General features: G+C 38.7%; 1 protein-coding gene across 5 annotated transcripts in view; it reads right to left on the reverse strand.

The window, feature by feature from the left end:
• The window catches only part of LOC126088553 (uncharacterized), a 525,775-nt gene that overhangs the window by 199,517 nt on the left and 301,948 nt on the right, over window positions 1-24,310 (reverse strand). For all 5 annotated transcript variants that reach the window (XM_049906736.1, XM_049906735.1, XM_049906738.1 and 2 more), the window contains 2 exons: window positions 20,541-20,614; window positions 7,545-7,627 (listed from right to left, as the gene is read on the reverse strand). In XM_049906736.1, coding sequence (XP_049762693.1) covers window positions 7,545-7,627; window positions 20,541-20,614 — 157 coding nt within the window. The remainder of the gene's footprint in view (window positions 1-7,544; window positions 7,628-20,540; window positions 20,615-24,310) is intronic.

The following is a 24,310-nucleotide window of genomic DNA, read 5'->3' on the forward strand; positions in this document are numbered from 1 at the left end:
AATGTTTTTTTCAAATCAAATTTAGTCAGTTGTTTTCATGTAATCCGAACAGGTCGATTCTGTGATACACCGATATTCATTTATCTGCTGCCATTTCATGAAAGCATTACAAGGCGAGTTTAAATTGCCAAATAATTCAGACAAGTATATTTGCCATTGTAAACAGAATCCACGTAAAGGTAATTTGATTGTATATCAAAATCTATGCTATGACAAACTATTTTAACTTCTACCATTCTTTGCTGGTGTTGGAGCATAAGGCTCAGAAATCTTTTCAGTAAAATTCGCTAATTCCAGTGTTGTGTGTCTCCGTGTTAAAAAAGTGAAGTGATATTCAAGAGTGAATCAAGTTTGTATGAAAGTAGTCAACAAACCTAATAATTTTAAACAGATACACTTATTTACAGACAACATATGAAAATGGTTGTGTGTTTCAATTTAGTTCACATTCATGCTCATGTCTTATTCTAGCCAGGTAATGCAGTAATTGAATGACAATTTAGAACTGTAGACATATTTAAATATTTATGTTGGACGCTGCTAAATTTACGCACTCACAACATGGTTTAAAAGCAGCACAAGTATCTGGGATTCTCATCGGGTCACATTAATGGAAGACACTGAAGCAATTAAGAAGCATGGTATTCAATTTATTAGTGGTAGGTTTGATCAACACCTTATTATTACAGAAATTCTCCATGAACTCAAATGAGAATTCCTGGAGGAAAGAAGGTCTGTTTTTCGTGGAACTCTACTAACTAAGTTTAGAGACTCAGCATTTGTGGCAGACTGCAGAATGACTCTACTACCACCAACATACGTCTCACGTAAGGACCATGAGGAAAGGAAGAGAAATCAAGTCTTGTACAGAAGCATAGAGACAGCTGTATTTCCCTTCTTTCATTTGCAAATGAAATAGGAATGAGACTGACTAGCAATGGTACAAGGTACTCACATGATGGCTTGTGGAAAATTTACTAAACGTGCATCTCCTCTTATCAACATTTTAGTAATGCAAAGTACAGTACTGTAACCGAAAGAGTGGGGCTACAAAAGTATCAGGTTACATTTTGTGAATATCAAGTTTCAGAAGGCAAAAAATTTATGAGGTATTATGTAAAATAAGAAAAAAATTAATCAACACAAAACCCCCAAATCTTTTACAGAAGCTCAAAATATAGTGCAGAGTTCAATGTGAGATGCTTGTAATAGTTTCCACAGTGAAACTTTCTCTCGAAACGTTGCAGAAAATCAAAGAGGTTTAGGTTGTATGTAAAGTATGCTAGCACAAGACACAATCAATGCTTTCTTTGCACAATAGCAATGGAAATACTATCTATAACTGTGCTGCTAAAGCAGAATTACTTAAAAGCAGCCTTCCACTATTCCTTCACCAAAGGTAACAAAGTAAATATTTTAGAATTCAAATCAAGAACAGCTGCCAACATGAGTAACTTAGGAGATATACTCTCAAGTCTTTCAGTCCAGTCTGTACACGAATCAGATTCCTTTCAGAGTGTGCTAATGTAATAGCTACAGACGTATCAATTACATTTTGCTCGAGTATCATGTCGTTTTTGGAAACTCAGAATCTACTATGTAGGAATCAACATGGATTCCGGAAACAGCGATCGTGTGAAACCCAACTCGCTTTATTTGTTCATGAGACCCAGAAAATATTAGATACAGGCTCCCAGGTAGATGCTATTTTTCTTGACTTCCGGAAGGCGTTCGATACAGTTCCGCACTGTCGCCTGATAAAGTAAGAGCCTACGGAATATCAGACCAGCTGTGTGGCTGGATTGAAGAGTTTTTAGCAAACAGAACACAGCATGTTGTTATCAACGGAGAGACGTCTACAGACATTAAAGTAACCTCTGGCGTGCCACAGGGGAGTGTTATGGGACCATTGCTTTTCACAATATATATAAATGACCTAGTAGATAATGTCGGAAGTTCCATGCGGCTTTTCGCGGATGATGCTGTAGTATACAGAGAAGTTGCAGCATTAGAAAATTGTAGCGAAATGCAGGAAGATCTGCAGCGGATAGGCACTTGGTGCAGGGAGTGGCAACTGACCCTTAACATAGACAAATGTAATGTATTGCGAATACATAGAAAGAAGGATCCTTTATTGTATGATTATATGATAGCGGAACAAACACTGGTAGCAGTTACTTCTGTAAAATATCTGGGAGTATGCGTGCGGAACGATTTGAAGTGGAATGATCACATAAAATTAATTGTTGGTAAGGCGGGTACCAGGTTGAGATTCATTGGGAGAGTCCTTAGAAAATGTAGTCCATCAACAAAGGAGGTGGCTTACAAAACACTCGTTCGACCTATACTTGAGTATTGCTTATCAGTGTGGGATCCGTACCAGATCGGGTTGACGGAGGAGATAGAGAAGATCCAAAGGAGAGCGGCGCGTTTCGTCACAGGGTTATTTGGTAACCGTGATAGCGTTACGGAGATGTTTAACAAACTCAAGTGGCAGACTCTGCAAGAGAGGCGCTCTGCATCGCGGTGTAGCTTGCTCGCCAGGTTTCGAGAGGGTGCGTTTCTGGATGAGGTATCGAATATATTGCTTCCCCCTACTTATACCTCCCGAGGAGATCACGAATGTAAAATTAGAGAGATTAGAGCGCGCACAGAGGCTTTCAGACAGTCGTTCTTCCCGTGAACCATACGCGACTGGAACAGGAAAGGGAGATAATGACAGTGGCACGTAAAGTGCCCTCCGCCACACACCGTTGGGTGGCTTGCGGAGTATAAATGTAGATGTAGATGTAGATACAACCGCTCACTCAATGAAAGATTCATACCCAAAAACTGGCAAGTTCCACAGGTCACACGAATATTCAATACAGGCAATGGGAGTAATCAACTAAATTACAGGCTTGTATCATTAACATTGATGTGGAGCAATATTTTGGAACATATATCATGTCTTAACATCATGAATTACCTCAAAGAGAACAGTCTGTTGACACATAGTCAACATAGATTTAGAAAACACTGTTCTTGTAAAACACAACTAGCTCTTTACTTTCTTGAAGTACTGAATGCTATTGACAGGGGATTTCACATTGATTCCGTATTTCTAGATTTCCGAAAGATTTTGACACCATCCTCGAAAGTGGTTTGTCATCAAATTGCATGCTGTGGAATACTGACTTAGTTATGCAACTGGACTTGTGATGTCCTATCAGAGGCCACATTTCGTAATAATTGTCGGAAGGTAATGGAGTTAAAGTCCCTCTGCTGTTCCGTATCTATACGAATGATTTAGGAGACAATCTGAGCAGCTGTCTTAGGCTGTCTGTTGATGATGCTATCATTTATAATCTAGTGAAGTCATCAGAAGATTGAAACCAATTGCAAAATGATTTAGACAAGATATCTGTATGGTGCAATAATTGGTAATTGGTCCTAAGTAAAGAAAAGTGTGAGGTCATCCACATGACTGCTAAAAGAAATCTGCTAAACTTAAGTTACACAATAAAGTGATCAAATCTAAAGGTCAAAAATTTAACTAAATCCTAGGAATTACAATTACGAGAAACTTAAATTGGAAAGAACACACAGAAAATATTGTGAGGAAGTCAAACCAAAGACTACATTTTTTTGGTACAACATTTAGAATATTTACCAGATCTACTAAAAAGACCACCTACACTACACTTTTCATTCCTCTTTTGGAGTACTGCTGTGCAGTTTGGGACCCTTATCAGATAGGATTAATAGAGTGCAATGAGAAAGTTAAAAGGAGGTCAGCATGTGTTGTATTATTGAGAAATACAGGAAAGAGTATAATGGACACGATACAGGATTTGGGATGGACATCATTAACACAAATGCGTTCCTCATTGCGACGGGATCTTCTCATGAAATTTCCATCACCAAATTTCTCCTCCAAATGCAAAAACATTTACACAGGGAGAAATGACCATCATAATAAAATAACGGAAATCAGAGCTCACATGGAAAGATATAAGTGTTCATTTCTTTATGAGCTGTTCGTGAGTGGGATAAGAGAGACTTATTGTGATGGTGGTTCGATGAACCGTCTGCGAGGCACTTGAGTGTTATGTGCCAAGTAGCCATGTAGGTGTAGATGTAATTTGAATATATCAACGTAACTCAAATCAGGAGTGCCACAGCTAACTTATGTTCCAAGTGGGACAAGTAATGTCGTATGGACAGCATGGCACAGAGTGTTAGCGAGAGTGGATAATGAAATTAACTTCAAACTCTAACTGAAATCTTATCGCCTTTTAACTCCTGCTTGACAAAAGGATATCTGAATGTTAGTAGTAGCAGGGGTGGGGGAGGGGGGAAAGGGGGAAGAAAGAGATATGCTGAACATAGTTAAGTATAAATTACTGTACGCAAGTGAAAGAAGTTTTAAAACCTAAAAAAACCATGTAAATGGGGACCATGTTGCCATATTCTCCACTGAGATGCAATTGCAAAACAGTGCAAGGTCATACGGTTCATTCACATACATCTGCATTCACATATCAGTTTATGCTCTGAGCAGCACTGAAAGTGCCATGTACTGGCTGCCGTATCATCTGTCAACTGCTATATATTGTGCATCTATGAATGTAAAAACTGAAACAGAGGCATAACAAAAGCTTACAAAATTTGTGAAATCAAAACTGATAGTTTCATACTGAATGGTGGTGCTAGATGCGCCTAGTTCTGCTTAAGTTCTCCTAGACAACTTGAAATGAGAAAGAGCCAGTTGGAAAGCTTACATTGTTGCAATAAAAAGAACACAATACAAGAATCACTTCAGGATGGCTACATATGCAAGATTCTGTATTAGATTGTAAATGCTGCCAGTGACCAGATACTAAACACGAGCAGGCAGAAGTCGATGGACTTTGGAGCCCATGGGCATATCTGTGCGAACAGACTATAATTGTGATCCATAAAACATTCAAATAACCAACATAAATAAGCTTCTTAAGATTAATTTCTTAGATACATTAAGGTATATTAATTTTTTGAAATTTAAGGGCATGTAACTGTGCATTTCATTGATCCAGAAGTCATAACCCACACCCAAACTACAGAATCCTACCAGCCCAAGGTATCCAAATTACTTTGCTGTTGGGCCTTGCGTAGTAACAGCCTACACAGTGTGTGGTGCATCATGCAGTGTTTTCCTTTGATGCTACACAACTATGGTTAGTGCCAGGATTTCCCTATAGTACTCAGTGTCGAATCAGACTCATGACACCTGAACACTACCTGTCAGAAGGGATGAGGTAGATAAGCACATTGTGCAACCAACTTTTACGTGAGCAGCCACACTCTCTCTAAAATGGTTGTGGGGTGAACTCTCATTAGAAGAGAGAATGACAACAACCATACAAATTACGGCTCTGCTAAGCTCCAGAAATGTCTTTGTGTCTGCAAGAAGTCACTTTTTGCTCAAGAGAAAATTGAAAGAGAAACTTAATGAACCATCTTCAGTTTAACTGGATCCATGATCAATTAAATTCATGTTTTTCCCCCCACCCCACATAAGTAATTACATGAATGATGCTCAAAGAGAATCTTTGTCCTCCTCACATGACTCAACTTAAAAAGATGAGAACTGCAGAATTTCTCTCACTGGTATTTTACAACAATATTACAAACCATCAAAAGTTAAGGCCATGTATTTCTAAATGTTAAGTTTTACTCATTTACTTGTATTTTTCCTCAATATTTAAATGCCAGTGCTACTCCTTTCCATAACTTAAATGTAAAGGGGGACAGCAGTCTGTCACAGAATCCGTAACTTATCATGGACCTAGATTTTGACTGTAACATAGACATCATTACCATTAGCAGAAGAGTCATATAGGTATACCCATGTCAGAGCATAACATGTGACAGCGTTTACATGACAAAAACAACATGAAGCAGGTTAGAGCAGTTGCAGTTCTATTTCTGCCATGTGAATGCTACTGTGAATGGTCAGTTGCTCTGACGTGGTTATTACTATATGAATCTTCTGGTAATCCACTGATATTATGTTATAGATGAAATTTAGATCTGCAGAAACTGTTTCCCTTCTTTACATTCGAATATTCAACAGTCACTGTGCACCACAGCTATCCAATGGATTCCAATTTAGCTAACTTTCTGCAACTGTTTCTACTTGTGACATCACCACCGTATTTCTGAGTGCAGAACTACTGACAGAACCAACAGGAAAAATCTACCACCTAGAGATTAGTACAGAGATTCTTGAAGTAATGTCCGAAATTCATGGAGTCACCTGCCATTGACTCAAACCTGCACAGGAGGGGGTTGTTTTTGCAATACTTGTGCAAGTGCTATTCTCAAGTGCATAACAGGCTGCCTATAATGTAACATTTAACAAGTGTATCTCACAAACACTGCGCACTAACTTCCAGACCTTGTGCCGTAGCCAGCTTCTCCTTACGCAGGGCACCAGTATGAAGTCCTCATAAGAACCAACTGACTCAGTAACTTAAGTCAACATATCACTTAAAATGTTGAAAATTGGTAGTAGAATCTTAAAGGGTTTCTTGCCACAGAAGATTATAGTGTAAGTTGATGTGTCTTTCCATCTTCTCGTAAAGTGTTGGGGATTTAATTCCTACAATGGCTGCTTCACAACAGTCTATTTGTTGATGACTTATCACAGGGTAGAATATTGTTAATTGGCTCAAGGGGCAGTTACAAGTGAACCAGGAAGTATGGGTTGCATTACTTGGTTGAATGAAGTACAATTCAAGCTTAATGGAACAGTCATTAAGAATAATTTGACATACTACATTGAAGATAAGCACTATGATACCGCTGTGAATTTGGTGGGTGAGAACATGAGGTGTGGTGGTGTTTCTCTCTAATGGAACTTGTTGGGCTCTTCAGTTTTGAAGATACTGTAACTGCAGAAGCACCAAACAATGCTTCCGATTCATTTTCCTTTTCATTTGTGGTTTATACTTTAATTATAGGTTTTTTGATCATCAACAACATGACATGCCACCAAACTACTAAGAGGATCTGCGAACACATGTGCATCAAAATGTAGTGGACCACTAGATAGCACACAGGGAACTAATCATGTTTCCTGCACACTATGGAGCTATTTCACCTCTCGATTCTCTTCCTATGGAGCACAGTAAACAAGGAGCTGTACATCATAAACCATGTAACTTGGATACATTTTGTGATGAGATTCATGTGATGTGCGCAGCAATCGCACTGGCTTTTTTTTGTTTCGTTAGGGAATCTGCCAGTTCCTATTCAGAAATGCATCAATGATGGAGCCCAACAATTAATCAACATTTGGAACATTTAGTTTTAATTAAAAGTACACAAGGTATATATAAAAGAAAGAAAGGATCTTTGTACACAACATGTAAACCACGCCAGCTAAAATGTCTGTGTTAACATGGCTGTGTGTATGAATTAATGCACTTCTGAAATGTTTCTTTCACTGTATTAAGATTTCATGCCTAATATAATTGAGTACATGATTTATGGAAGAATATTCAACTGAATGAACTTACTGTTCCATCATCAAAAAAACCATGATCATCGGTCCTCTGTTGGCCCAACAGCCTGTCTGTCTCCAAATCTGTATCAGCCTCTTCTGGAATTTTGAGAAAAAAGTTTAGTACCTTTCAATGACCAGTTAACGTTACATATCAAAAATATTAACAAGATCATTCGGGAAACTACTCTACACTAATATTAAAGGACCAGTGAACAGTAACCATTCTGTTGCATTTCAAAGATTGAAAAGCATTTCAATGAAATGTAATAATGAATTTTGCCGCACTGCATAATAAACCACAGTAAGAAAAAAGTCTCTATTAGTGAGTAACATGAAAATAAGGTTCAACAGTTGCAGCAGTGGTGCTAAAATACAAGTCATGTCATACATGGAACATGGCATTCTATTGGCAAAATTAATTCCTTTCAGTTTTCAATATCACTCATTTCTTGCTGCTGTAGTAGTTTCCATTATTGGTACAAATAGGAACCAAAGTTGGGTGTATGAAACAACATGGCTCCCATCTGAATTAGGCCACATGGCAAAGATTTTACAGATTTTATTTCCATAACCAGGAAGTATTTCCATTCAATCTCCTGCCACAGTTCGGCAATCCTATTCCATTGCAATACATTTGCCATCTTCACACCATGTGGGGCCCTATTATCCTGGGGTCTGAGTGACATATCCCTCCTTTCCAGATTCCCACAACCTACACCTCTCGTCTCCCACTGCCTTCCCTAAAAGGAAAGAATAGTTCTGAAAGCAAGAGCGAGATCAAGTGTGTGTGTGTGTGTGTGTGTGTGTGTGTGTGTGTGTGTGTGTGTGTGTGTGTGAGGGAGAGACTTAGATATCAGTATTCCTTTCAACCCCCAAGGCGGAATCAGTGTACCCCACCTGTCTTTGTCTAGAGTAAATTCTACACACAAATGTGAGAAAGTTTTAAAATGTTTATGTAATATGTATCTGAGGCAGGGTGTGGGCAACAGCCCAGTATTCGCACAGTGGGATGCAGGAAACCACCTAAAAACCATGTCTACACTGACTGGTACCCAGCCCACATCGTTAATTCACTGGGCGGATTCGAACGGGGGTCAGCTTGCCTTTCCATCTCTTTAATGCACTTAGCTGCCCAGGTGGGTAAGTTAAGTACTGGCCAGCAATTCTGTGTCATAAAAAGTTTATAACTTAGATTTTGGCTATGACACAGATAGAGCATTAAAATAATGAATCATCATCATCCATCATCATCATCCATCATCATCATTATTATTATTTCTTTCTTTTCTCAGACGTTATGTCTGGTCAAAAATGGAAAGTGATGCGGACCTTGATCAAGGGTGACTTCCTTTTAACTGTACGGTATATGTTATATTGCATTTAGGAACTTTCGGGTGATTGAACATGTATCAATAATTACAGATTTCTGTAGTTGTATATATAAGTTTGGATGTAGCTGTATTGCATTGATGTACTGGTGGATATTGTGTGGTATGATAGTATAATTGGTATAATGTCAACTTTATCCTGATGCCACATGTCCTTGACTTCCTCCGCCAGTTGGATGTATTTTTCAATTTTTTCTCCTGTTTTCTTTTGTATATTTGTTGTATTGGGTATGGATATTTCGATTAGTTGTGTTAATTTCTTCTTTTTATTGGTGAGTATGATGTCTGGTTTGTTATGTCGTGTTGTTTAATCTGTTATAATGGTTCTGTCCCAGTATTATTATTATTATTATTATTATTATTATTATTATTATTTTACTTTACAGGGCACATGCTCCCTTATCTAAATCTGTTGGTGAATCAATCAAGCCCTCTCACCATACCAACAATCTGAATCCATCAGTAGGCCAGTAGTAATCATTCAAGTTCGATCACTCGTGGTTTGGTGGGTAAGTGCCACTTGGATGGCTAGTGGGTAAATACTCAGAATAATAAATGGAGACTGATATATTGCTCCATTGTCAGTACTAGCGTGACTAATGACTGAACCAATTCCAAACAAGAAGATGGCAGCAACAGCATGAAATGTCACTCAGACCACATATCTTATTTTCAGCCTACTGCAAACAGACACATGACAATTTTTTGTGTGTAAATGGGAGCAACAACAGTTGATGCAAAGATCCTGTAAGTATCAGCAGATCTTTCAAAAAATTCTAGAATTTGTCACTGAACATGCTCTTCATAAAATATCAAATTAAAATCAAAGGATGCCATGAAAGCCAAAACATTAATGCCTTTTAGAATAACTGAAATTGCTGAAAAATTCATGAACAATTTTGATGCAAATTCATGTTCTAGACAAAGACTCTTGCTAACTACAAGTGTGAGAATATGTTACTTTATGACATTGAAATGGTTCCTGTCATCGTGCAGTAATGCCAAGTTGCACCACAGTTCACAACCACTTTAAATCTTAGGTCCCCTCTGCAACTGGCTATTCGAGTCAGTTCAAAGGTTAAAAGAAACCTTGTGCACAGTTTTAGTTACGAAACAAATGGATTAATGGCAATGATGGCTTTTCATGCTTCAGTAAGGTAATGAAAAGGTATGGATCCCTGAAGTACGATACTTACACAAAATATGCTTATGGCAGTTGTAATAAAGGGGAGCATACAACTGGTTTCATGAAGATAGCATCTAACGAAGCAGAACGTTTTATAAGAAGAGTGAAGATATATTTCAAAATAACAGACTGCTCCACTGTTTGCTCTGTGCATGAACAATTTGAAAAACATATTGTTGACATCATCATCATCATCATCATCATCATCATCAAGTGCGCTACGAAGTCATCAATATTTCTCTTCAACTGGGAATTAATCAACATAATACTGGAACACACACTCCCTTTCATTCATCGCAACTTCCACATTGACTATTCTCATTCGGACACTTATTTTAGAGAACTGCTGTATGGAAGCAAAAGAAGGATCTCCCTATTATTATTTATGAGATTATATTTCACTGCTCACGTATTGTATATAATTTGTTATAAACTTAAGATTGACTGTTTTTGTTAAAATCTGCAGAAATTTTAAAAATGTGTAATGTATTGGTGTGAGTAGTATGGCACGCAGATTCCACAAACACCACAGACTACAACTGAATATTTGGCTAACCAGATAATCACGGAAATAAAATAAAAAATCACCAAAATAACTTCACTACCAAACCCACAATCACAATCAGCAGACCAAATAGGAACAACAAAAACACCTCAAAAAAATTTGAAGCGATGGAACCATCAGCAGGAGCAGCAAAATATGCACAAAAAAAGAGAAAACTGTGAAGAGTCAGCAAAAACAACAGTGGACAGTGAAGTGAATGAGATGAAAACTGTAGTTCCTCATCATCCAATTTATTTTTGAGGAAGACAAGAAAAATGAGAAGGTTCCAAGGTAATAAGTGCTCCAACAAAATATCCAGTCCATAGGAAATAAAGTGCAACAGCTAGAAGTGGAACTGCAGGCTACTGGTATCTCACTTGTTTGCGTAACAGAACATTGGTGTAGGGCATCTAAAACTACACATTTAGCTCTATGCTCATATAATCTAGCATGACATTATAGGAGAACCACTGTGAAAAGTGGTGGATCACGTGTATAGGTAAAGAAAGGGAGTATGTGTAAAAATAGATATGACATTTTTTCATTAAGTGAAGAAAAACATGTAGAAATTTAAGCTATAGATATAAGAAAGCCACATACATTTCAAAGACCAAAAGACTAACTGTACCTTGTATTTATCATTCTCCCAGTGGTAAATAGATACATTCTCAGCAAAACTAATGCAAGTATTGGACATGGTTACTAATGCTAAGGACAAAATTCTGATCTGTGGAGATTTAAATATCAAGACATTGAACCCAGATGGGTTCTGCAAACATTTTTGAACATTATGTATGCTACAGAATATCACCAATGATTAACACAGCTGCAAGGGTAACTAAGCATTCAGTATCAATCATTGACCATAAACTAACTCATTTGGAGAAAGAAAATTGTAATGATGATGTACGTGACCTGGGCCTTTCAGACCATTCCAGTCAGCTGTTAACACTAATCATACCTGAAGGAAACAGAACTAAAATGCTGACATATAGAGTGGTCTGCTCTAAGCTGATGAGGGTTGAATTTACCATGCAAATGAACAATGAAACATGAGAAGTAGTGCACATTGAGATTGGTACATATAGGAAGTTTTCAAAGTTTATATCAAAATCTAAATTCAGGCTCAAAGAAGTATTCCTGAAAGTACTATGAGTCACTAAAACACAAAACAAAAGTGACTGTGACTGATGCAATAAGGAAATCCTCTATACCACTCAAACACCTCAGCAGCATAAAAGACAAAGGACAACCAAAATGACTCTTCATTTCAAAAATTCTACTAAACACACAAAAACATATACAAAAAAGTTTTAATAACATCAAAGATGGATAGAAGTAATAAAATTATAGAAAAGGCATGAAACAAAATAAAAGCGTTCTGGAATGTAACCAAACAGGAGACAAATAGAAAAACGTCCAAACAAGTAAACATAAAATTATAGCATAATGGTACCACAATACATGATAAAAAATTGGCAAACTTTGTAAATTAATTTTTCAGCAACATAGCTACCAAGCTAAAACATAAATCTGACAAAATACAGCGTGTAAAAACACTGAACTATGTTCCAAGCACGTTGATGCTTCAACCCACCGCTTCAGAAGGAAGAAGCTATGTTGTTCAGCAACTAAAAAGTAAAACCTCAGCAGGTATAGATGAAGAGCCTGTGTGCTTCCTTAAAGACTATATAGACAGTATCAAAGACCTTTTAGAGCACATCATAAATGAATCATTCACAACAGGTTGCTTCCCAGAGGCACTAACGCATGTGAAGGTCCTGCCCCTACATAAGAAATGAGACCCCGGCAATATAGACAATTACAGGCCTTTCTCTTTACAGTCATTATTTTCAGAAGCAATGGAAACCATCATGAAAATCAGACTTGTGGGGTTTCTAACAAAGTACAGTCTTCTGTGTAAAGAACAGCTTGGGTTCGGGACTGGTTAAAGCACCCACTCAGCTATAGCTCATTTTAAAAATGTTGTTCTGGAAGCACTCCATAAAGATCATATATCAGGCATCTTCCTTGACTTCAGCAAAACATATGATATAGAGCCCACACATTTCAATTAAATAAACTGAAAGCTCTAGGTATAAGAGGGGCAGCAAATAAGTGGTTTCATTCATACATTAAGAGTGCAATAGATAGAGGTATCTCAAACAAACAAACTCCAATCATAATACAAAATACCTTTTTGACCCAGACAACATTAATATTGGAGTCCCCTGAGGAAGTGTGCTTGGCCCAATACTCTCCTTGCTATACAGGATGACACACACACACACACACACACACACACACACACACACACACACACAAAAAAAAAAAAAAAAGGGGGAACATTTCCACAATCCAATACAACTAGAAGTGATGAAGGAAAGAAATTGCATTCACAGTAACTGGAACCTTACAACTTTGCCATTTATGAAATACTGATGGCATTTATCATTTTTTAAAAATTACGTCCTTTAGATGGCATCCTCCTGCACGAATACATTCATGAAATCTGTTGTCGAGATTCCTCACTGACCGCTGCAACATTTCAATTGGGATTCTGTGAACTGCTTCCCGAATTTTGTTTTAACTCATCCAAGGTTCTTGGTCAAGTCGTGTAGACTTCGCTCTTGAGGCAGCCCCACAAGGAAAAAATCACAAACGGATAAATCTGGTGATCTAGGAGGCCAGGGAATGTTACCGAATCATGAGATCACACGGTTGCCAAACACTTCTCCCACATATGCCATTGATTACCATGCAGTGTGTGATATCGCTCTGTCCTGTTGAAACCAGGTTTCTTGAACATTTGGAAAGTTCTTCAGTGCAGGTGTAATGAAAGTTCATAACATCTCCACGTAATGATTGGCATTGACAGTTATTGTGTTTCCCTGTTCATTTGCAAAAAAATATGGCCCGATAATCCCATGTGATGAAACACCACACCACACTGTCACTTTACTAGTGTGTGAAGGGAGCTCATGAAAGTCATTAGGATTTGCCCAGTAACAGTAGTTCTGTTTATTCACATAACCTGTGAGATGAAAACTGCGAGATACAAATGTGCCTCATCTGATATCCACAACTTGTTTAGAAATTAGTCGCCGTTGTTTATATTTCTGTTATCATTTGTTGACAGAATCCTAATCGTAGCAGTAATCATTGCCCTTCAATTGTTGCACCAGCTGTAGTTTGTACAGATGAAATTTTAAATCAAGATGAATTCTGCGAACACTCTCCCGGGACATTCCGAACACTGCTGGTTCTTTACGAACATCAATGTTCACTGGAGAACACACACTTCTTGGTAGATCTGTTGGTTTCTTCTTGAGGGCAGATCTAGTCTCCTCAAAGTTATTAATCCAACATTTTATTGCGTGCTTCGACAGAACAGCATCATGATGTCCTAAATTATAAAAATGTCTAAACTCCCTCTGCGCCGCTACCAAACTATTATTCGTATTATAAAACATTTTTATGGCTAACGCACGCTGTTGTCTGTTTCACTGATCCATGATTACTGAAATGGTGAACTGTTTACTCACTAAACTGTCACAAACCCACAGTGCTGCCACCTGCCCATGGCTGCCACTACTCATTTCAAACATTCCCATTATTCTGTGTCTCCCTGTATATCAATGATTTTCCCCAGAGTGTCAAACACAGTGAAACAGTATTGTTTACCGATGACAGTAACATTCTCATTAGTGCAACATCACCATTAGTACTAAAGGACGAAGTTGAAGAAACACTCGTGCGTGTATGCAGGTGGGGGGGGGGGGGGGGGGGGGGGGCGGGGGGACAACAACAAATTAACTGTAAAAACAACAACAACAACAACAACAACAATATTGGTTTCCACACAAGCAGAGCTCCTAGGACGTGTATCACAAAAATCCTAGGGAGGCATGTTGATGCGCATCTAAAACGGATTGATTATGTTACTGCCCTTGGGAAACTAATTGCTTTAGCATGCTTTAACTGAGAGTAATAAATTCTTTGTGTGGTAGCTCATGTACCTGTACAAATTATGACAAAAAGTAGCATGAGAACTAGTTGCACTGAGTTGTTTAAATCTTCAGGACTCTTGACTGTTCATTGTGTGTACATTTTGCAAAGAAGAAGAAGAAGAAGAAGAAGAGGAGGAGTCATTTATCAGTACCCAAAAAACAGGTCTCCATATGAACATGGAACCAAATCCAGCCACCACTTACATCTTCACATAAAAAACGAAACAAAAACCCAAAATAGCATGCTATATAGTGGAATTAAACTATACAATAAACTACCACATGAGATCAAAGACAAAAGTGAAATACATGCCTTCCGGAATAAATTTTTTTAGAAAAGTGTTTTTATACTGTAAAGGATTATGTAAAACAATGGATAAATATTGTTGACAATTGTGCTAATAATTAAGTACTGCAATTAAGAGGCATTTAACAATATATTCAATAGAACAGTGAAATACAATCTCTGAAAGAGTAACTCAGTAAGACAAGAACTCAAGTATCTATTTCTGCGTACAATTGTGTATGTTTATGTATCTCTGTAAATGTGTTTTATGTATTTACATATTGACAACATCCATAAAATTTACATTGTTTATGGATGGATAAATAAATAAAATAAATTATCTGCTACTTAGTGATAGTGAAGACAGGAGTAAATATCAAACACTGATGAAGAAACCGAAAAACAAACTTTTGGAAGCACCTTTGTATTGTTGGTTTTTAGAAAAACAGCAACAGTGGTAAGTAACACACTGTTGTACCAGATTTAAATCTAGTCAAGGAATTCCTGAATTGGAAATACAAGATGAATCAATGTCGGCTGATGGAGTTGGACAAAAATGACCAACTTGTACTTTGTTTGCAGTGCTGCTGAAACCGGATAAAATTGGAAATCGTTACATCAAAATATTTAACTTCTCAGCAGGAGTGTTCAGTTCTAGGTTATACAAGTAGGAAAGACCGAGTACCAATATTAGTTTGAGCAAATACTGCCACGACCCATAAACTGCTCCTCATTGGAAAATCTAGAAACCTCAGATGCTTCAAAAACATCAGACTTTCCTTAATTTGCAAAAACCAACCAACCACATAGATGAACACTGAAATTTTCACTGAGAGCTAGGGCAACACTGTCTATGTGAAATAAAAATTAAAAATCTAAAAAATCAAAATGAAACTGGTACACAAGGAAAAGTCCTACTTTACAGGATAATGCATCAAGCCATCATTCAACTGAACTGTTCAACAGAGAAAATGGTATATTTACAGTAAAATTTTGCATTCTAATGTGACATCCTTGATATAACCAAAAGATCAAAATGTTATTGAAACATAACACGACTTTATAGAAAACAACTTTTATCTAGACTGTAATCTGTCAAAGACAAAGTGGAAGTAGTTTTGTCAATTTTCAAGCAAATGAGTTTAAAGGAGCATTGTTACATGGGATCTGACTGAGAGGAAGACTTTGAATCAAGCTTGGATACTAAAATGGGAGCATGAAAATTCAATTAGCAAAACAGATGATTCTGTTCTGGAGGATAAAAATGAGCCAATAAAAAACACAAATAAGACAGGAATGTGATGCAGATAATATGAGAGAGTGGCTCACTTGTGACAGTAATGATCAAGTTTTCAGAACATGTTAGATGATAAAATTGTTGAAAATATATTGTACAAAAACTAATGGCAGGAACTGCAAGTAGATGAAACAGAAGGAAATGTAAATTCAGAAAGTGATGCAGGACCATATCATGTGGAAGTGTTTCAAGCCCTGTAAACAGCTTTCAAATGATTTAAAAAAAAAAGTGATACATTGCTGTTATTTCAAATGAAAATCATAAAATATTTTGAACAAAATTAAACTACAGTGCCTGTCCTATGTGACTTTTGTTAGATGTTCATCAACGTTTCTGTATGTTTTAATGTATTTGTATGTATTTTTATGTGGTTTCACAGGATTTCACATATTTTCACGTATGTTGACATATCTTTGCATGTTTCTGCTTGTCTTTATGTATTTTTTAAGCATCTTTATGCATCTGTTCACTTATCCAACTCCTCTCACAACCACGACAACTATTTTGCCCATTTCTGTATCATTCCCATTTCCTTTACATCATTCCTGCACAATGGACAATCCACAATGGACCCTTACTCCATCTTTCTGCAGCAATTCAGGAAAGTATCTGTTTCCCTGGCTAAAGCCTAATCCCACAGCCTGTTTCTCAAATGCTGCCTAAACCATGGAATTACCCCCCCCCCCCCCCCCCCCCGGCCATACTGTAATGTTGCAAAAACACATCTCCATGACACCGGCATCACAAAACCACCTCTGTTCCTCCACAAGGTACTACTACTCTGCAAACCTCATTCCATACATCACATCTCTGAAATTGAATCCCTTGCTCTCCTGTAACTGAAGGAGCATTCCAGACACCACCTCCATATGTTATCCAACCTGCTGACATCCTACTGTCACCTCGCAGCACCACTATCCAACCCCTATCATACCTACAGTGCTCCTCCTCTTCCAACCCTCATAGCAGCTTAACCCTCCCTAGCTGACCTTTTCAACTTGCCACATCTCCCCCAAAACTACTAACCAACTGTTCACCAAATCCAGAGCCAAAACATTCCTGTAATATTGTTGTTAACCTTTCCACCAAAACCCTCAGCTCCACAGAAGTTTTAGACCTTTCCAGAAGGTCTCACAGTTAGCCCTCCACCCAAAATTAACCATGCTGGACTTGTCGAAGACCTCCTTCTCCCTATCCCTGCAATGGAAGCACTTCTTTGCCATCAATCCCTCCAACCAAAAGCACCCTAATTCCAACACTGAACCCTGCCTCTTACAGTTCATACAACCACCCAACCGTGATCCTCCCCCCCTTCCACCTAAATGCCAAACAGTCACATTCCAGGAATTCCTTACCTCCAACTTAGCCTCACCATCCTATCCTTCCTCAGAACATTAACCTTTCAGTAGAAGAAAAACCAGCCATACACAACCTCAAAACAAATCCAGACATAATCATCTTACCTACATACAAAGACTCCACCACTACTGTGACTACCTGGCAAAAGGCCTCCACCAGTTATCAGACTACTCCACCTATAAACTCTTCCAGTGTGATCCCTTGTAGAAGTCCAACACAAACTCCAAACCATGCTTAAACCCTTAGGCTCTTCCCAAGACATCTCCCCTGAATCCATTTCCCTCCTCACCCGAATGAAACCCCGTACTCCCACCCTCTACACGTTCCCTAAAATCCACAAACCTAACAATCCTGGGCACTCCATAGTGGCTGGTTATTGTGCTCCCACTGAAAGAATTTCGGCTCTCGTTGACCAACATCTCCAATCAATTGCCTGTAATGTAGCCTCCCAAGTCCAAGACACCAACCACTTTCTTCACTGACTCTCCACCATCCCCACCCCTTTACCTCCTGGATCTCTACTCGCCACTGTTGACACTACCTCCCTAGACACCAACATCCCAAATTCCCATGATCTTACTGCTACTGAATACTACCTTTCCTAATGTCCTTCATACTCCAAACTCACTACCACCTAATTCCTCATATACCTTATTAATTTTATCCTAACCCACGAATACTTCTCATTTGAAGGAAGGTATAAAAACAAACCCCCAACATAGTCACTGGCACCCTCCTATGCCAACCTTTTTATGGGTCATATAGAGGAGACCTTTCTAGCTACCCAAACACCAAACCCTAGTCTGGTTCTAGTTCACTGACATCTTCATGATCTGGATCTTGGCCCTGGCCAAGACATCCTATCTTAATTCCTTCACAACCTCAACTCCTCCTCTCCCAAATGCTTCTCATGGTGGTCCTCAACCCAGCTTGCCACCTTCCTAGATGTTTACCATCCCCCTCTCTGATGGCTCCATGTGCACTCCTGTCCACATTAAACCGACGAACCAGCAACAGTACCTGCATTTTGAAAGCTGTCATCCATTTCACACCGAAAAATCCCTCCCACACAACCTGACCACCTGCTATGACAAAAACTCCCTTGCTCAGTATGCTGAAGGTCTCACCAGGGTCTCCACAGACAGCACTGTCCCCCAGACAGAGTTTGCAAACCGATCTCCTGTGCCATTTCCCCCACACCTCCAATCCTCCAACCAACCTCAAGAACCAGCCACAAAGGAGTGTCCCCTTCATCAGCTAGTACTACCCCGGGCTGGAACAACTGAACCACATCCTTCGCCAGGACTTTGATTACCTATAATCATGCCCTGAAATGAGGGACATCCCACCCGAGGTTACTTCCCACCTCTCCTAAAGTGGTACTCAGTCTCTCACACAACCACCAGAACATCCTAGTCTATCTCTATGCCACTCCCAATCCCAACCAGCTGTCACAATGACCATATCCTTGTGGAACACCCAGGTGCAAAACCTACCCAAATCCACCCACCCAGCACTTCCTATTCCAGTCCCGTCACGTTTATTCTACCCCATCAGGGCCTAGGCTACCTATGAAAGCAGCTGTGTCATTTACCAACTCTGTTGCAATCACTGCACAGGTTTTTATATTGGTGCGACTACCAACCAGCTGTACACCAGGATGAATGGCCACTGCCAAACTGTGGCATAACAGCAAAGTAGACCAACCTGTGGAACAATGTGCAGCTGAACAAAACACGCTTGATTTCAATGGCTGCTTCACTGTCCCAGACATCTGGTCCTTCCCTCCACCACCAGCTTTTCTGAACTGCACAGATGGGATTATCCTTAAAACACATTCTCTGCTCCCATAATTATCCTGGCCTCAAATTACGGTAACATACTGTTCCCATATTCTCTACCCACCAGTTTCCACCCCCTCTCTCGCCATCTCACCTGCCACACTGTTTACTTTCAGTCCTCTGCCAATGCATTCATCCATCTTTCCCCCATTCCTCTCCTCTCTAGCTCTTTTGTTCCCCATCTCCCTGCCCCACAACCTCCTCATGCCTGTTGCCATCCTAGTCCCTGCACACTTCACCAGACAATGTTCGTCACTCGACCCACCGTTACACCACCCCTTCCCCATCCCTGCCCCCTCCAGATTGCTGCTTGCATCCCACGTGATGTTGTATTCCAGCGCGAGCTGCTGGAGTTGGCGGTTGTGTGTTTGTGAGGTGTGCTTCCTTGCTTCCTTTTGTGTGTGTGTGTGTGTGTGTGTGTGTGTGTGTGTGTGTGTGTGTGTGTGTGTCTTACTGATGAAGGCTGTGGCTGAAAGCTGTATGTAAGTGACTTAATTGTGCCTGTCTGCAACTTTATGTGTCTGCTTTACAGTAAGTAGCAATTTGCCTTTTCCTACATTGTTGCTATTCCTACCTGGAGTTTTCATGGTTTGATTTTTATTGGGCATTTCATGATTAAGGTTAGGGCATTTTAGTTATTTTTAAAAACTATGCTAGTGTGTAAAAAAATTGATTTTTCTTGATTTTAATGAGTTTTAATTTATTTGTGTTTGGTTTGAATAAAAACCTAACATTACGTATTAACCCTGGAAATATATATGACAATGTACCTAAAAGATAACAATGTGTGTGGAACTTAGGTTATATTTCTAGAGGTAGTAATACAAAAATTGCTTTTCTTCATACAATCAATTATCCATATTTTTAATTATCCAAATGACTTACAGTAACAATTACGGTAGTCTAGTTTATCAAATTTCCACTATAAATAGGAGCTTTTTGCTACTCATAGCACATACAAGAGGATGTGTATGCATGCACTGGCAAACATAGAAAACACACACACACACACACACACACACACACACACACACACAATTCTGTAAGTTGCTATCTGAAAGGAGGCCAAATTGTGTAGAAACATCCGTAGTTACCTACCATCTCCCTCCTCAGCCCCGTCGCCATCAGGCTCGTCAGCTCCACGTAAGCGGTCTGATGTGCCATTGCCATTCCTGCTGACAGGAAAAGTTCCAATATTTGTACAAGTCTCACTATATACAATTTAAGTAAACAGATGCCTGTGATGAAGAGTCAATCAGTATTTTTAAGATTTATTTCATTCACAAATGTACAGATATTTTAAAATAATGTCACATTTTGAAATGTGCCCCCACCACATTCAAAGCAGAGTATGACTGTTGCACTACTAACTAGTTTGTAAGAAAAATTAACTTATCATACAATGTTCTCCTCAGTTCAGAGCATTCAAAAAGGTGCCAATCACACTGTTCATCCGTCCAACCTACTCACCCACCTTGTTGCACACATACCATCATGAAGAACCTTCTGGAACTCTGAACTAGTCAAGATACACATTAACGAAAGACAGGCAACTTCTGTAAGTGTAATCTGTACATTCTAACAATAAACCTTTGTTACCCTATTTAACTCTTGTTTGTGAAAAAGGAAGATTAGTATTAACATTCCGCTGATGTCAAGACCACTAGAGACAGAACACAAGCTCGGGTTAAGGAAGGATGGGAACGAAAGTCACTGCTTTCTCATTATATGAGATAGCTGTAGTTCATATTCTATTGGTAGTTTAACATAACCCTGCTATTAACCATGAAGCTAACAGGAATCCTTTAACCTAAATAATCATTATTTTGGAGGACGAGTGGCTAATAAAGTATGTTTTCAGTTTTCCGGTAACTGGTAGTACTCAAATTTCTTGTATTAAATTAGATGGGAGCACCAAAGTAAATAATTTCACTGTGAAAATTAGACAATGACGCAAAGTTTACATTAAAATTATTTTCCTTTCTAGAATTTTAATAGTGCAAATCACACATCAAGTGAAATTAATTTTCATTATACTCAACAAGAAACAGTAAGGTGTAAATGTATTGTTAAGTGAGTGTAAGAATTTCTAGGATTTTTCCAAAGGCATCTGCAAGACATATAGTTATCTACTTCACAAAATATTTGAACTACTCAATTATGCTGTGTATAAACACTTTATTTTCTTTAGACATCCTGCACCCGGAACATGACACCGTAAAACAACACGGAGAGGAAATATCCACAAATAACCAATGCTCTCGACTTCAGCTTAACATAAGAGATTATTCTAAGGGCAAAACATGCTGAACTTTGTTTCTTGATTAGTTTATCTATGAATCTGCTTGTCATGCAGATGGACACTAAGGAATTTTACGCAGGGTGTCTCGTTTTTTGTAAGGTCATTAATGTCTCCTCCTAGTGCCAGCTCGTCATGTTTGCTTGTTTGAAATTGCCTTATATGAGTCTTTGTGAGACAAACTGCTAGCTGTGAATCTTTTATTGGCCTGTTCAGCTGTCATATGAGCTGTGTCTGGTAAGGTAAGGATCTTACCCTCGATTAGTACACTTGTGTTATCAGCAGATACAATAGATCCACTGTGAACACAATGGAACAAGTGATGAAATATCAATGTTTTAAAAACAGTCTATGATCCAATTCAACCATTTTGGAGCAAAGGAGCAACAGATTCGTTACGAAGAACATTTAATAGGGCCTTGAAAGAAATTAGTTTCCTGTATTGTCTGTTTTTTATATGCTGCCAATGCAGGAAACTAATTTTCTTTCAAGAAATTTATCATGACTGTGAACCTTATTGCAAAATTAGTAAAGTGTTTTGTACTGGTTCCACATAAATTTCTACAAGATACTTTTACATCAACCAACTTATAATCCAGAACAGACAGGTATCGTGTCCTATTTCGTTAATTCTTCCCACTGTAAAAAAAAACCATCTAGTAAGTGCAATTATGGTTGGAACAAAAAACCTGATAAAGTTGTGTGTTCTCATTGCGAGCAGAAGCAACATAATTACATTATGCTACAACAAAATCACTTAGTGTGATATACTTTTGTTTTGGCAGCTTGTCAGAGCCTAAACACTTCATATTTTGTTTTCTTTGTTGTTAACATGCAAAAGAGAGCACCTACTGTTGTGGTTTCAGGCCCATGTGCTGGATTATAAATAACTTCATTTCGACACCTTTTTCAGTGAACCAAAGAAATGAATATCATTGGCTGGTGGGTGATATCTGGTAAACTGGGCAGATACTCCAATCTCATATTCTATATGGTATCAATTAGTACTTACAGGTCAGCCATTCCACACATCTCCTCCTCCTCCTCCTCCTCCTCCTCCTCCTCCTCCTCCCAGTCTAGGATTGAGTGACCTGCTCTCCTTTCCAACCTTCCCAATCAATCACTCTTTCCTTCTTGAAGGAACTGACAGCCCAAAGCCAAGTTTTGTTTTTCATGCTTTAAATGTCATTCTCCTCTCAGTCTAGGAGTGAGTTATGAGCTCTCCTTTGCAATCGTTCCCAACCTATCATTCTTCTCTCTGCGAGGAAGGAACTAACAGTTCCAAAAGCTAATCATCATCTTTCTATGTTACATGTGTGTAACAACAGTACTTGAAATTTTGTCTCCTGGAGGTAAATCATGGTCAGCCATTCTGTCTCCCTGTGATGATATACAAGATTATACCTAGGCTGCTGAAACATGTCACTTCTAGGTTACTGTACAAATGCCTTGAAACTGGCGGGAAGGAATGCAAGTCATTGTCATCTTTTGAACCAATTACAGCACAGCAACACAAGCTGGTTCTGAAGCTGTCACTACCTTTTAACCAACTTCTACACAAACAATGTATTAGTGTATGACTATCTGCTTCTATAGAGGTGTGTGTGATTTGACTTTCACATTGCTCCTTAGACGACCTCTGGCTACGCAAGCCTAAAGCTTTTGACTTAGCCCTGTATTGAGCCAAAAAATTGACAGCTCTGAACATGAAAAAATAAAAAGTAAGTAAGTAATTTTGTGTGTTACTGCTTTGACTACAGTTTTTGTTTATTAAAAAAGACCACTAAAAGGATATCATTTGCGAAGTGACAATCTGAGTGCTGTTGAGGGGTCAGGCTTCAGAACTGCTATGAAGGACGCGTTAGTTTTCTGAGCAAGGCAACAGATTTTTTTTCTGTACATGGGCGTCCATTAACTCCTGCTAATACAGTTTTAGAGCGTACCTAAAAATTCTAGGAGTTGGTGAAAGAACTATACTACGGCAAGGGGTTCTATTTCAAGGCTTGCTTCATACTGAAGCAAACCATGTGGAACACAGCCACTCTGGAGAGAACAGAAAATCTGCTCTCTCTGTAAAGGCTGTAAGTGACACGAAAGTTATTGTCCAGTCCCTAGTAAATCAGTCAGGAACTGAAATTAAGAGTAGCAAAGAAAAAGCTGAAATGCTTAACTCCATTTTCAAAAGTTCCTTTACAAAGGAGAACCCAGGAGAATTGCCCCAATTTAATCCTCTTACCACTGAAAAGAGGAGTGAAATAGGCACTAGTGTCAATGACATTGAGAGAAAGCTGAAATCGTTAAAATTGAATAAAGCTCCACAGTCTGATGGAATCCTTGTCAGATTCTATACTGAATTTGCTCCCTCAAATGAAAAGCCATGCACAGTTCTTGGAAAAAGGCACAGGTCACACCCATCTACAAGAAGGTTAGTAGAAGTGATCCACAAAACTACTGTCCAATATCCTCGACATAGACTTGTTGTAGAGTCTTAGAACATATTCTGAACTCCGACATAATGAGGTATCTTTAACATTATGACCTCCTCAATGCTAACCAGCACGATTTAGAA

This window comes from Schistocerca cancellata, chromosome 6, assembly GCF_023864275.1.
Source record: "Schistocerca cancellata isolate TAMUIC-IGC-003103 chromosome 6, iqSchCanc2.1, whole genome shotgun sequence".
NCBI classification, from domain to species: domain Eukaryota; kingdom Metazoa; phylum Arthropoda; class Insecta; order Orthoptera; family Acrididae; genus Schistocerca; species Schistocerca cancellata.